Below are 15823 nucleotides of genomic sequence, written 5' to 3' on the forward strand. Positions count from 1 at the left end.
AAGCAGTACGTAAACTGCAACTTTATTATTATACTTAAATATTTAGTGAAGAACAAAACCAAGCTATCTATCAATACAAGCATTTCTTGGGAGAGTAATAAACAGCCACCACTAACCTGATTCACTGGCTCATTAAAGTTGGTGATAAGTCCAGCACGCAATGTAGCTTTTTCTTCTTCAGAAAGAGCGCTGCCAGGATATATTTATTAAAATATTATTTTCAATTAAAAAAGTATTATTCATTTACTAAAAATTCATATGCAACTATCAAAAACACTGTCAAAAGAAAAGAACATCCTTTGTTTTTCCACTATCTCAAGTATCTTTAAAAAGAAAGGCAACAGTGGAAAAAATACTTAGAAGGTATTTTAGTCTCACATTTTGAGACCTAAAGTGACCTTTTTAAATATAAATGTCAAAAGAGTTGATACATTTGAGTGAGATACACAGATATATAGTGAAAAAACAAAACTATACAAAATACAAATGGCTCGCTCAGACAATTGCTATACTGTTATTACTGCTAGAATTGAGGATTTGAACATGAATTTGCTCACATATACTAATGGAAAATGGCCAAGTAATGTCCAGAATAAGGCAATCCCTTTATCAGATGACAGCTCTTTTCGTAAAAGCATTAAGTCTTTTCTACAATAAATTCTTTTCTACAAACAAGTAATACATTTACACTTAGAAGCACAGACCCTTTGAAAATTATACCTTTGTGTGAAAAGTATGTCAATACATTCTCCATAAAATGCTGGGGAAAATAGTGAGCAGGGCAAACTCTAGGCCATAAAGGTTAATTTTCATTCAAGTGCAGCATTATGGTATCTTAATATTTCATTTTAAGTGACCTCTATCTGTTTAAGACTACAAGTTATTATAGGATATCACACCCGTATTACTTCAGAATTTATATGAGTCATGTAATTTTCTTATCATTTCCAGGCAGGACACACAATATATTGTTTTAAAAATTTTTTTTTTGGTATTTATAAGTTATATTATTATAGTATCAGGTAAAAAGAAAACTAAAACCAAATGACACAAAAAGCCCTGACACATTTTCATTTACTGATTGCACCTAGAAAGCTGTTTCTTCTTCATAAAAAGCCTGTAAGTTATCACCCAAGGTTGTTCAGATTAAAGTTTCAGCTAACATTGACTTAGAAGCATGCATGCAAACATCACATCTCAGTGAAGACTAGTGGCTGGAAATTAAGAAGATTAAACCCACCAACACAACCACTTCCTCTTGTCAGACCTCAGGCACAGACATTAACCACCTGGTTCTATATACTGAGGTTTAAAATGATGTCTAAAGCTCCCTAAAGCATAGGCTTTACACTAATCTAGACAAATACTAAAAATTAATCTCAAAATAATAAAAAACAATTGAGGCAGGAATTGCCATGAGAACAAATATTTGCAAAAAATACTCTAGTTTTTACTTTCCCTTCGCCCCTGCACAAAACCCAAGTACTCACCATTTCCTAGATCAAAGACTTATCATTTGAAGTATAGTACAGAAGGGGGCAATTCATTTTTTCACTGGTGACTCAGAACTGTACACTAAGTCTTATTTTCTAAGGTAATTATAGCATTCAGGAGTCACAACTTTTTTTTCTATTTTTTAAATCAAGATGCAGGCTTTAAGATTTTTTTCTGCATAAAATTAAATTATGCCTAAAAAATTTTGGTTAAAATTTACAGAAATTTCTGAAACAGTAAAAGCTTTTCTGCATGTAACTATTTAATGTATTTAACTTAAAGCCACAAGATTACATTCCAGGAAAATAAATTTTTGTGCGTTTTTCTTTTATAATAATAAAATGCAGTATATAATTTCCATGCATACAGGCATCCTCCAAGTGGTTTCTTAAACTTAAAAGCTGTTATGTATAAAATTTAAAAATCCATTCTCAATTAAATGTAGGTTGTATAATATCTCAGTTCCAGAGACAATAGAAAGCACGTAAAATCTGGTTTGTAAAGAAAAAAATACTGTTTTCCTTTATTACTTCATTTACTTTGTTTGTGAACTCACAAGACCCTGGCCTTAAACACTTTTTCATTATTATATTAAACTTATCATATGCACAGTCTAACAGCAGCAGGAATTCAGTTCATTATGTACTGTAAATAAAAACGCTGTAATTAAGCTTTTGCCATTGCAGACAAAACAAAGAAAAGAATTCATGAAGAGGAACGCCTCAAATACACAAGCTTGCGATAAGCAAAACTGGAAAACAGTAATGAAAAAAAAACATCTAAGAAATGAGTGCCAAAGCAAGGGTCACAGAGCATGTGTGACAGAGTCCCTAAGGGTTTGCCAGACCCTTGGGGTGGAGGAACCCAGCGTTTTAACAACGCGAGAGTGACATCTGCCGGAGAACAGGGACACCCCCAGCCCCTGACGGAGACACAGCAGCACCACGGCCCCCAGCCTCCCTTAACGCCTTGCAAGAAAGCCAATTCCACAATTACATCTATAAAAGTTACAAGAAGGTGAGAAATAAGGAAGAAAGTGCCTTACTCAGGCAGATTTCCCTTCAGCACTGAATAATACATGCCCAAAAATTAAAACAACTTCATCTACACATGAACTTCTAAGTACTAATCTTCTATGTTGTAGTCTTTGACAATTTGCAAGTTCAACATTACTTTGATCTTTCCCTGTGTTTGTTGCATGGAAAAATATATACTCAAATACTTAAAAAATTATTTTGGAACTTTTTTTAAGAAAGTCTGGTATTTTAGATTTGGATTTCTGGCTTATGAAGAGTCATCACGCAAGTATAAACATATATTTGAAAAGTATTGTTAAAGTTGCTAACATGGTACTCAAATAAGAGAACAAAGTCCACAAGAGACATGATACAAAAGTAATTGTAAAATCAAAAACATGTTCAGATCTTGATTTCAAGACAAACCATTTGTGAAGAAAATAAAACACATACAAAATCATCCTGTGAGACCAGTTTTTGAGGAGGCTTCCAAAAATTTTAAAAAACAAGACTAAATTGTCCCTGAAAAGAGACTATGACAACTCCAGGCTCTTCACCACAGCTATATGAAAAGCTGCCTGAGAAAGCAGGAGGGAGGAAGTTCATAGGCTCATCTTCAAATACACTCTCACTGGAAAATGCAGTTTTAAGCCTGATCTGTATCTTAAAATATATTTTGATGTACTACTATGTATGGATGGAGAAGGGACAGCTGCTGAAGTGAGACAAGAATTTTGCAAAGACAACAAAAATGCAGGCTCTACAACGAAGCCTTCAAAAAATCACAACAGTCAAAGCATGATTGGTTCACAAAATAATCAACTGAGAATTTAGTTTAAATCAGGATTTCTGAAAATCACTTTCTAAGAGAAACGTGATCTGGGTTAGTGTTGACAAAATGTCACATCTAACAAATTTAGAAAGAAAAACAGTTCGACGGACAAATTTAGTATGCATTACTCCACTGAATCCTCAACATCAGCCAACAATTCTTAAGATTTATTTTATACCTTAATTGCATTAAATTAGTGGCAGAAAAATTAGAAATGGTGAAAAATAGGGTTGCATTGGAAATTTAATATCAATTCAACCCATGGAATTTTTAATAGCCAAGAAAAAATTATTTTTAAATTGAATTTAATTTACATTACATTGAAAACTACAATGTACTTTTTTTTCAATGTAAAACTACATTGGAAGATTTTTACTTAATTTTTACCTCAAACATAAAAATCCTAGTCTTTAGTTCAGCAGGAAATAAACTATGCTTTTTTACCAGAAATGCTACTAGTGTATAAAAATATTAACAACTTGAAACAATATTTAACTTCTCCCAAAAGGTCTTGCAAAGTACTAGCATTATAAGCAGAATCCTTTAACAAGAAGTGCCAAAAATATATGCCATCTTTCACAAAAAAGAGGTCATTTTTCTTTCACATAAAGAATCCAAATACTTGCAGATGTTCTGCAATTATATACTAATTCACACATACAAATACTCTAGCACTCTACACAATAATGAGAGTCCTACACTACTTAAAATGTGCTGTGGATACAGTATTTTATAATTTTTTCCTCTTTTGGCAGATCTTTGGAAAAGCCCACAATGCAAGGCAAAATACACTGAACTATCTCAAACAATCAACAATGAAAATCATACTTTGTATCATAACACTAACTTAGAATTGTGATGAAGAGAAACTGTACCTAGAAATCCATCTAATTAATACCTTATATCTGACAGTGACAGTCCCACTTATTACTAGCATTTAAAAGAAACTGAACACTTGCAGGCCTTTGAGTTCTGGAATTGAAACCCTTTGTGAAATCACACCTGTCTTTAAAGGAAAAAAAGACTGGGAAGTATATAATTCTATGGGTTACATATTAAAATGGCACTTTTTGTAATTTTTAAATAAATTAAATGGTGCTCATGAAAAGTGTTTATATTTCTAACTTCTTTGGAGAACTCTTTGTCATGCGCCATCAGAACAACAAAAAAATGAACACTAGAAGTTTTTAGTATGATAACTTCCTCTTTTTTTTAGTATGATACTTCCTCTTTCCCATGTACACATTCAATATGAATCAGCTTAAATAATATGAAATGTCTCTTGCTCTCCAAGAGACTACTTTGCACTTCTTTCATTATCAGTAAATGCAGGTGTTAATGTCACTTACTGCATCACTTCAAAACCTATTAACCATGAAATAGCCTTCAAACTCAGTTCTCAAAAGTAAATCATGAATAGAGTCACAAAAATCAATATAAAGACAAAATGTTTTATCAGCAAGTCCTGAAGTTTGAAGCATGTTGTTGGCTTCACCATAAATTCTAAAGTAACTTCTATGAACTAAGGATGTGCTGTTTTTCCACCATGGCAACCATAACAAAGACAACTTTAAGACAGTTAAGTGGAAGAATGCCAAACTTACTGTGGTGCAACCCGTCTCCAGTAGCGATCAATTCCATTTTTAAAGTACAGCACAGCTAGCCATCTTACATTCACATCCAGGCTATGATTTGTAAAGATGTTCTATTTACAAAATAAAAAAAAAAAAAAAAAAAAAAAAAAAGAAAGTTAAAAATTGCTCAAGACACCACAACTAAGAGAGGAATTGTATCAACATATGCCCTGGTATGTGCAGAAAGACACATACCTCTGTGATATGGGTATACATAAACAAAAAGTCTTAATCATTATTTGGTAAAAAAGTGAAAATACTGTGCTAAACAAATTTTTAGAGATTAAAACCGTATTTATTACTAGCCCAAATTTTGATTTTTAAAAAACAACATATAAGGCAAATGTATTGCTAAACTTGTCTGGCAGAGAAGAAAATGTAAATGTAGGTAATTACTACATTTTTTATATTTTATATATATATATATATATGTATGTATGTATGTAATATATATATTACATATATAGGCAATTTTTATATTCTTTAATGATGTGACTCTCAGAAATTTGCACCACTGTAGAACACAGAGTAACGCCTTAATCTATTCAGAATCCAGTCTTGGGGTTATTTATTCATTATGTTGTCATATGCCAAGAACCATCCTGTCTCCCAATATTGTTTGTAAAACAGTGACCTGGTAGGTCTGCAATTCTCAAATTTGACCATGCTTTTTCTAGGAAATTAGTTTCTACCAGTAAAAAGCTATCTATCTACAGATACATACATACATACACATATGTATCTATCTATGTATGCTTTATATGTATGTATGTGCATACAGACAAACACAGAGGAGTTATTTTGTACAGTAATGCTGTAAAATTAACCAACCAGGAGAAACTAAAATAAAGGTAGGCTATTGAATCTCAACACAGGTACTATGCTGTTCTCTTCCTGTTTTCTCTTCCCTGTTTTCTACTGCATCAGATGGATCCTTCTAAAGGGGTGAGACATCATTAGTCCTTCCTTTAGAGAGCAAGCTTGTGTGAGCTCAGTTCTTACTATACAGTGCACCACTTGCATTCATTGCTTTTACAAGTCCACTATGAAGGGACCTAAAAAATGCAGCAATTCTGGTCAAAAGCATCTGCTACTTTTGGGTGCCATGCCTGCAGATACATAAACAAACCTTTCAAATAACTCAGCACTGTAGAAACCTGGGACCTCATTTTCACTATGAATTCAAAAACCCTAACTTTCTCTCAAAATCTATTTCTAGGAATAGTAACGTCTTTCTAGAGGTAATGGCCAACCCAACATACTCCAATCACTAGAAAATAAAGACTTACATGCCAACAATGACATCAACTTCAAAACTAGCATAATGTAGAAAAATATCAGAAAGGTGGTAGCCCACCAATAAATACCACACAATATGAAAATGATCTGTATGTAAGATGCCCTCCTTCCTCAAAGTTCATTTAGGAAGACAGACTAATTCTCTAGAAGACTTGACCTTTCCCAAATGCAACCTAAGCACATTAAAATATGAACAGGTAACTTCAAACACCACTTCCGTATCACAATAAAACATTTTAAAATAAATGAAACAGGGGAAACCGGCACTATCCATACTGAAACTTCCACTGATGTTACAACTATTCCTCTCCTTACTAAAGTATTTAGCAGAAGCAAAAAAAAGAAGAATCTAGGCCAGGCCTGGATAAAAAATGAAAAAAAAAAGCCCCAAAAGAATCTACACAGAAACCAGTAGAACTACTCTTTATACTCTGTATCTTCATGTGAACTTCCTAAAACATGAAGCATTTCATGTAACACAGTAATGCTGTCACAGAAATAACAGGCATGAAGCCAATATACAAACTGATATAACTTGTACAGAGGTTCTTTTCAAAACCATCCAATTTATCTCTGAATCGAAATAGAGATATGTTGTATCTTCAAGAGAAACACAGGAAAGTAACAATAGCAAATCCACTAGGTATTAAAAATGGTAGGATCAAAGATCCATGTCTCATGCTTATGATTTTCTCTACTCTGATTGTCCCAGAAGCAAGTGTATCTCACAGTAAGTAATTATATTACTTGTCACATCCCACAGATGCCAGCTCTTACCCACTCTCCATTTACATTTACCTGTCTCCCTACACCCTTTTCTGCTCCACAAAGAAGGTGGAGTTTCTCTCCCAGACATCCCACCTGTCATGATCTGTGTTAAACAAAGAAGTAAACACTTTACTTATTTGGTTTGGAAGACTCACACTTAGAGAAAGGATGATGTGGCCCCAACAAATCCACCTAACCATGTAAAAGCCATTATCAGCCTTTGATCCTCTTTGATAAGCATCTAAACCCCTAAATTTTTAGTCCTTATATTTAAAATTAACTCATATCTGTTCCAGTAACACCTGTGAGTGCTCAACTTGTCTGCATCCTGAGGTGTAAGGTCTCAAAGCAAACACCCAGAGGAAATAAAATGTTACTAGCAGCAATTTCTGCTGTTTCCAATCAAGATCATTTACCATCACAGCTACACTATGACAAAAACAGGGCAAAAAAGGAAATTTGACAGCTTTAACTATCTTCTACTCCTTTTCCTAAATCCTCGGGCTCAGCTTAAACTTTCCAAACAAATGAGAGGGTCTACAGAGAACAACACAGCATGTCACCCTACAAATCTGAGTCATTCAATCTATGCACTGAGGCAAGATGTTTGTAAAAATACATTTCATCTGTGTCTTTAAGACTGTTATAAATGTATGCATAGATATTGGAGAATAACAACCGTGTTAACTTTCAGGGGTCTTTGCTGAAACGGTTTAAATTCCTTTTTGATGGTGTTGTCATCACTTTGACCATATTAATGCGTCCATTTCACGAATGGTCATAGTACTTTTGGAAGTATTCACCTTCCCCATCCCAGGATCTTACTATCATAGCCAGGTCAGCTAAACTACCAGGAAGTCTCCCTCCACTAACAAGAAGGAAAGGAATCCCAGAGAGGTATCACACAGTGCAATGGAAAGCAGCATGAGGGAACTTCTATTAAAATGTTCATAAAGCATCACCTCCACAAAAAAAGAAAAGGTTCTTACTGCCTTGGTTTATAAAAGGGTCCCTGTCTTTTGAGGTAATAAAGGCAATTCCTTTGACAAGGGCCCTCTTGGCCTTCTACCATCTAAAATTCACAACAGGCCCATAGAAGATTTAGTACTACCACCTACTCATACTGCCAGAGGCTGGATTTCCACCTCTTGAATGCTTGGGAAATGAGACACAGACACTTTGAGACACAGTGATGACAGTGCCTATCACTGTCTTATCCTACCTACCATATCCTTCAGCATAAGGATTCCAGGGGCTGGACCGTGACAACTCAGGGCTTGTTGCAGCCAAAGGTCACACACGGTTCAACTAGGTTCTAGAGAAGTACTCAAAATTATTCAGAGTGCTACTCAGTAGCACTTCTCCACTGTATCTTACCAACAACACTGAATAAAAACCTGGCTGCGTCTCCCACTGCTTCAGTTGTTCCTCAGCTGGTTTCAACACTGCAGTATCTTGGCTAGTAGCTTGCGTCAAGACTTGCAAAACAACAGTGCTAGCACTGTTGAGATCCATGAAAATCTGAAAATAAATAAAAAAGGAGAAAAAACACTTACAGAGAAAAAGATAGCAAACATAGGCAGGTATTTTCCACTCATTATCCAAACATCCCACGCTCATTTTTCATTAGACTACACAGTGTAAAGATAGCATGACACCCACTCACAGGCAGTTTTGGTACAGAGATAGAACTATTTGCTTTCAGAAATCTCTCAGCAGAAGAAGCAAGCATTAAATCTATCATTACAAGCACAATTTCTAGATTTCAGGAACTGCAGGAAATATTTTGATTGTAAAGCAGTTACCTCTCTTGTGAAGCACAGCAGTAAGAGCAAAACTGCAACTAGAGATGATTACTCAGCTGTAAGCAGAGTAAACCATGGGGTTGTCTGAAAGAGGCAAAAACACAGATTACTAACATTCTTGTATTTTATTCTTCCTTCAAGAGAGAAAATGACACATTCATTTAGTTAGATTCTACAATCCAAGTTCATCAAAACAATTAATATTAATTAAAAAAGTAAGCATTAAGTCTCACAATTAGTTCTATATGAAACAGAATTTTCCTCAATATATTTGGTTTCTTTTTTATTTAGCATACAAATGCTGACCAGCTGAACCATGAATGTGTAATGCTACATTTCCAAAGTGTTTACATCCTTATGTACCCTTGTAATCCATGAAGGCAAAACAAAACACTGTTCTTCAGACAGCAGAGATCACATTTATAATGACCACAGAAACGTTACAAGAAGGAAAAGGCACATATATGAAAGAAACTATGAAGTCCATTTTCTGCTTATAAAAAATGACTATTCAAAGCTTACATTAACTTTTAATAACACATGCACAGATAAATATTCATATACTTAGGTTTTCTAAATAAACAACAAAGAACAGCTTCCTTCAAAGAGGAGAGAAGAGGAGGTTCAGGTGGGGCTTCAGGAGGGATTTTTTTATGGAAAGGATTGTTAAGCATTGCAATGGGCTGCCCAGGAAAGTTGTGGAGCTGTCATCCCTGGAGGTGATCAAGAAATGACTGGATGTGGCACTTAGTGCAGTGGTGTAGCTGACAAGGTGGTGATGGGTCAAAGGCTGGACTCAATCTTTTCTAACCATAATGACTCCCTGATTTGCTTTTGTTTAATGGGAAAAAAATTTTTCTTTTTCCACCTTCAGGAAAAAAATCAAGATTAAAATTGTTACAGCAACAAAGTAAGAAAGAAAGTGGGAGAAATTAAATTTATTCTTTAACATTGATATTAACAAGGTTTAAAATTCTGATTTTTTTTAGAAAAATAACCTTAACAGTAAAACTAGCCACAATAATGAAGACCTTTTATACCAGTAATAGCACTGCTCAATTGAAAAAAAAAACAACTATTACACCCCTAAAAAAACAGTTCTTCAACTCCAAATCTCCAATCATCCTCAACAAAAGCTGACTAAAATTTGAAGGTTCTAAGGCTGAAGAAGGTTTACTTTCAAAGCCATGAAACACAAAATCACATCTCTCCTTACAGCAATAATTGAACAGGTGACTATTTCTGCTTTATGCTTCCCATGTGAAGAATCTTCCAGCCTTTCTGCTTTAACCAGTTGTGCACAGACAGCAGAAGGGGGGTTACTGTAGGGGTATCTTCTGTGAAAAGCCGCAAGAAGCTTTCCCCATGTCTGACAGAGGAAGTGCTAGATGGCTCCAAGACACACCTGCCTCTGGCTAAGGCTGAACCCACCAGCAACAGTGGAAGCACCTCTAGGATAACATTTTTAAGAAGGGGAAGGAAAAACCTGAAGGCTTTTGCTTCTACAGGAAATTCATATGCTTCATCTAGAGCAGTTCTCATTGGAAGACATACTTATTTAACTTAGTAAAATGCAAGCACAAAAAATAGGTGACTTTTTTTCAGTTTCTTATTTCAAAACAATCAGCTGGCAGTTCTAAAGACGACAACAACAAAGAACAACAAAAATCCAAGTAAAATATTTACTTCTTTTTTAATAATGTTTCTCATTCTTGAAGAGGTTTGTACTTCCATGTAAAAACTGGAGCAGCTACTGTTTGAACTACTGCTCAAAAAAAAAACTGCAAGAAAAATCAAACTAAGCTTAGTGGATCAGAAAAAAAACTTATTTCAAAACCACAGCAGATACCCGGGTCAGGACATTTGTACATAATGTTGGCCCATCATCCAGACAACTCTGGTTCAAGGATTTTTTATTAAGAAGCAGGGAATTTAACAGCCCTCAAGATTTACTCTTCAATAAATTTGCACAGTAGCTTTTTGATCCCAAGTAAAGAACAGCCCTAACACAATACTGGATAAGGCTATCACAATCCAAATAGAAAAACTAAATTAAAAAATAATCTCCCTGAAGATGGGTCACCTTTTGGATAATGTTTATAAATACTGTAAAATATTTACGGAAGTGGTATATTCTGTATGACTTGGATAGCAAAAAATTAACTGGAAAAACGTCTAATAAATGTGTAGTAAATACAAATGACAGAGATGTAAAAAACCCTGTCTATTGCTACTACTTTTTTAAAATTCCTCTGAACGGTTTGTTTTCTTCTAGTAAGTCACTAGTCTTACTTGTATTAATCTCTATTAAAAAAAAAAAAAACAGAAAGAAAATAAAAATAAAAAATTTTAAGAAACTATTTTGAATCAATCCTTACTGCATAAAACTCAAATTGGCAGTTTAAGCTAGGTACAAATAAGCTAAAACAAACACCTACTGTCACCAAAATAAGCAGTGTAACCTTCTGCTCCTCCCTGAACTTCTTAAATACCCAAAGATGGAAGGAATAGGAAATTGCAGGTTTTGATCAAGTTTTCCAATCATTTTCACACCTCATTGCTAGACAGGTAAATGTGCTAGGCACAAAAAAGCAGGCAGAACAGCAAGCAGCTTTTATTTCATGCTCTTATCAAAATGTGATGTAAACTTAGAACAAACGTACAAATTGTGACTGAGCCGTAACTGCCCACAAAAAGGCAAAAGGCAGGGGGGTGGGGTACTGGGGCACACACAACAAAAAAACCCAAACAAGGCAAAATGTCAAGCCATCTAAGCACACTGTCCAACAGACACCAGAGCACACTACAGGAGAAAAAATACAGTTTCAATTACTGATATGTAGAGATGCACATGTGAAAGTTATATCTGCAGACAGACACAGCTGTACCTCAGGAGTTTAAACCGAGATGTCTCCAAACTCAGATGGCGTCACTCTGCCCTCTTTTTTTTATTATCCTTTAACTGATGAACCACGGCTCTTCAGACCCTAATTTACACAGAGGATATATAGATGCTCTTAACCCCAGACAACTGCAAAGTCAATGAATATTTGCACTAATACTATGGGATAGAGACAATCTTCACCTCTTACATGTCCAACTTCACTGTTGCATGGGAAAGGCAAAAGCGGAATAGGTTACGCCAGAGATCGGTTAAATCACAGGGACGAGGACTTTCTCCATAGTTCATGGGACTTCTACAGCTTTAGTCACTAGGAGGTGAGTATATTAAACAGCTACTGTCTTTTGGGTACTTTCAGAGACATAAGGCACATATAGAAATTTTGGCAGAGTCTGTTAATCTTATAAGCAACATATTCTTAGAAGGAAGGCAAGGTCTGCATTTGTGTCACGATAGCCAAAATTTCCAGGTTTGATTACTGAGCAAGGGTGCAATTTCCCTTTCCTTCTTACTGTCAGTCTGTGTCCTCACAATAAACACTGAGCAGCATCAGGAATGTTTGTTGCTTTCTCCTGCTTTTCTGTGGCCCACACCCACTGCTGTAACAACCAAACTGTACACAAACATTTTGGAAGAAGGAAAAGAAATCCCTTTTCACTAGAAAGTGTTCAATGCCATCACTGAACAGCAGCACCAAACCCAAGTATGACTCCTAATACCAATGCCAGAATTCTGTCTTGCAAAAGGAAAAAAAGACTATCCTCACCCCACAAGGAAAATCTGCTCTCCAAGATCCCTCTAGGTATGACAGTACTGAACTTGACAATGGCATTCAGCTGTCAGGAAGAAAGCAAGCGCAGTTATACCTAGAAAAAAAAACAACACATCAAATGCCATCTTTTAGCACAATGAGTTAACATCTTCAGAGACCACAAATACCAGTAACAGTTCCTCAACATTATCATCCAATGTCCTGCTTCCAAACTCCTTCATCTTCTTTAAGTGGCAAAAATTCAAGTCTCATTTCTGCTCTATTCTTTACTCTTTAATTCCCTTTTTAAGGGAGTATCTGCAAACACATTTTAACTTTCAAGACTGTTCCAAGTGTCTTAAATGTTCTAGGTTTTATACTAGCCACACCAGTTTAAGGTTTCTCCTGAACAGTCAACCCTTCCGATACAGAAAAAAGGTATCTAGGTACTTTTCCCATCACACTAAAATACATCCTAATATTAAAATCACATTAGCTATGAAAAGAAACCAGTGACTGCTAAACATCTGAAGGGGTACAACATGAAGGATTTCATCACTAAACACCTCCCTACTTTACTTTTTCTGAGAGAATGCAGTGTAATAACTCACTCATATCTAGACAATTAATTCTGTGTACTTTTGTTCTCTGTTGTTAAGAGTTCAATTAATTCTTTCCCACTGTAAGGAGGTGCAAGAATAAATTCAGTTAAGATTTTATAAAATCAGAAGAAGACAAAGCCAAAAACTTCTTCAGCAAATACGTTCTGGGCTACTTCAAGAGCACAAGTGGCTCTGTGGATGTTGTTATCCTTCTTTATGTAGTGTCTGAGATGGCTTCTAGGACACCATTTTCAGTTTGGTTCCCACATTTCTCCCTTTCCTCAGTTCACGAAGGCACAAGCTGGAGAGAGGCCAAAGCTACTAGGATAGTCTGTAGTATAAAGCAAATTATCTGTGAAGAGAGTTTGAGGACTTGTTTAAGACAGTGGAACCTAAGGGAGACTTTGCAGACACTTTAAACTAACTCCCTGAAGAGTGTTTACAAAAAGGATTTGCTGTTTCATACCAGCCGATGATACAACTAATGAACAACTATAAAGCTACACTGCAGCTCTGTAGGTTCCAGCAGAAACTCAGGACTGTCTTTTACAGCACATTTTTTACAATGAAAACAGGGAAAACAAAGTTCCCATGCTGAGAAGCCACAAGAACTCCTGAAATGAGTAACAGAAATGCTGGCATTCAGTCATGTAGACATAATACATTAGCAAGGATTCTGCCACCTTCAGGAAATGTTGGTAGTTACCCTGATGTCCCTCCAGCCTTCTACAAACTTTTCTATTAATCTCTTTTCTTGCATTGCCACATGCCAGCAGTCCCACTAAGGAGTGCACCCAAAAGAACTAAAACTATCCTGGTTATTGAAAGTACTACTTAAACTCACTAGTAACTACAGCAATCACCAAAACCAACACAATAACTAATGTTAAGCATTATGAAGATATTTCAAAACCTACATTATTAGTTTTTCTTCATGTAACCAAACAATCTATAGTTTGCCCAATTTAAGGCACAGTAAAGAAGACAAATGAAAAGCTCTGAGCAGAGAAGAGTCAGAAGTGTTTTTTCCCCATACTGCTAGTGACAGAAATACAGGAGTAGAATTTCCAAAATTTCATTTTTACAAGAATTTAACACTGAAACTAAAACCTAGTCTGCAAAGGTCTGCAAAAAGCATGCAGAAGATATGAAGGATACAGGAACTAAGAACAATGAGGTCCACTGTAATAAAGGACAGCAACAAGCAAGGCTGGCAACAATGTTAAGGAAAGTCAATCAGATAATATTACAAATTCAGAAGAGAAAAATTCACATTAAACTGAAACCATCAAAGTGACCAAAAATTCCCAAGAGAAGAAACAGGGACTAAAGAAATAAGTGAGACAATTCCAAGGATTAACTAAAAAATTACTCTGCCACAGGATTCAGTACTGATTATATAGAAGACAAATGGATATAATGTAAGAATATTTTTAACATTTAATAGTAAATTTCTAGACTGACCAATACCACAAAGTCAATCTCATTCCTTTGACTTCTTTACCTAAATTTACCTAATTTAATGGATTTTCATAAAGACCTGACAGACCACTTAAGAATAAACTAGTGCCAAACAGCTGAGATGGAAATGCAAGTTTCAGTCAATCCTCATGCTCTGAAACAGGTTTAACCCCTTTCATTTAAACTACAGTTAAATCTCACTTTGGGCGGTACAGTTTCAAAATGCTGTATGTAAAACACGGGTGACAAAAACTTCTATGATTTATACACATTATAGTAAATGCCTTCCATGAGAACGGTGCAATGAAAGAATGAGAAGAAAAAAACAGTGCAGTGACAAATCTGTATGAAGTTTCAAGAAACCAAACTCCATGAGGAACATGCTATTTGCAAACACTCAGCAGTATCTTATAAACAATAAATATAATTTAATTCAGCAGCGTTTTGTTGATGTGCTCTGTGGGCTAATTTAAAAGCCATGTCAAATATGTTAAAGACATGACTTGATGGGAAGCAAGGCACATGGAACCAAGTGGGAAGCAGCATCACTACTGCACTTAGGGCCTTGTTCTCGTACTTCACACACACTGCTGTCTTCTACGGTAACGAACTGGAGAAATAACTCACCACTGCTGCACTGAGCCTGCCTCTGATTAAGGGAAGACTGCTCTGCAGAAAAATCTGCTGTTCTTCAGCCTGCAGGAAGAAAACAACCACCTAGAATAAAGGCCAGGACGGGCCCCTTCAAGCAAAAAACAAGTTCTGTCAAGTTAACGCCTCATCTTACTCCCATGCCTTCCATTAATTCTATCCTGACTCAAAACGGATTCAAGGAGAAGGCGGGAAACTGTTCCCTGGAATTAGGCAACAGTTATTTCCTTCCACCTCCGAGCAGGCCCTTCGCCGCTGCCAATACAATAGGTAAGGAAGGCCCCTCTGCTTCAACCCCGGGGGCGGTGCCCCAGAGCCGGCACCGCGGCGGGCACTCCACGCCGGTGCCGCGTCGGCTCGAGCACCTCAAACGGGAGCACAGCCGGCGGAGCAGCAGCGCCGCCCGCAGCAGCAGAGCCCCGAGGCTGAGTGTCCCGAGCGCTGCCTCGCTGGAAGCCGCCAGCGCCTTTGCCGCCAGCGCCTTTGCCGCCAGCGCCTTTCCCCCCCTCTCGCCGTCCCCCCCCCGGCCTCCCACGAACCGGGACCAGCAAATGCCGCGGCGGCACCACCGCCTCCCCGGCGCGCGGCCCTGACGTCACTGCCCCGCG

The 15823-nt window shown here is 36.5% G+C and overlaps 1 protein-coding gene across 4 annotated transcripts in view; it reads right to left on the minus strand.

Annotated features, from left to right (window-relative positions):
• The window catches only part of IPO11 (importin 11), an 80695-nt gene extending 64872 nt beyond the window's left edge, over nt 1-15823 (minus strand). Inside the window, exons 1-8 of one of the 4 annotated variants that reach the window (XM_015652733.1) lie at nt 15755-15823; nt 15192-15260; nt 12517-12616; nt 11737-11835; nt 8849-8932; nt 8421-8564; nt 4947-5047; nt 117-189 (exon numbers count right to left, since the gene is read on the minus strand). In XM_015652733.1, coding sequence (XP_015508219.1) covers nt 117-189; nt 4947-5047; nt 8421-8558 — 312 coding nt within the window. In that variant the 5' untranslated portion in view covers nt 8559-8564; nt 8849-8932; nt 11737-11835; ... (1 more) ...; nt 15192-15260; nt 15755-15823. Of the gene's footprint in view, nt 1-116; nt 190-4946; nt 5048-8420; nt 8565-8848; nt 8933-11736; nt 11836-12516; nt 12617-15191; nt 15655-15754 lie in introns of those variants that run through there. The other 3 variants (XM_015652732.1, XM_019009221.1, XM_019009220.2) reach the window with 3 other exon arrangements.

This window comes from Parus major, chromosome Z (assembly GCF_001522545.3).
Source record: "Parus major isolate Abel chromosome Z, Parus_major1.1, whole genome shotgun sequence".
In the NCBI taxonomy this organism is placed as follows: domain Eukaryota; kingdom Metazoa; phylum Chordata; class Aves; order Passeriformes; family Paridae; genus Parus; species Parus major.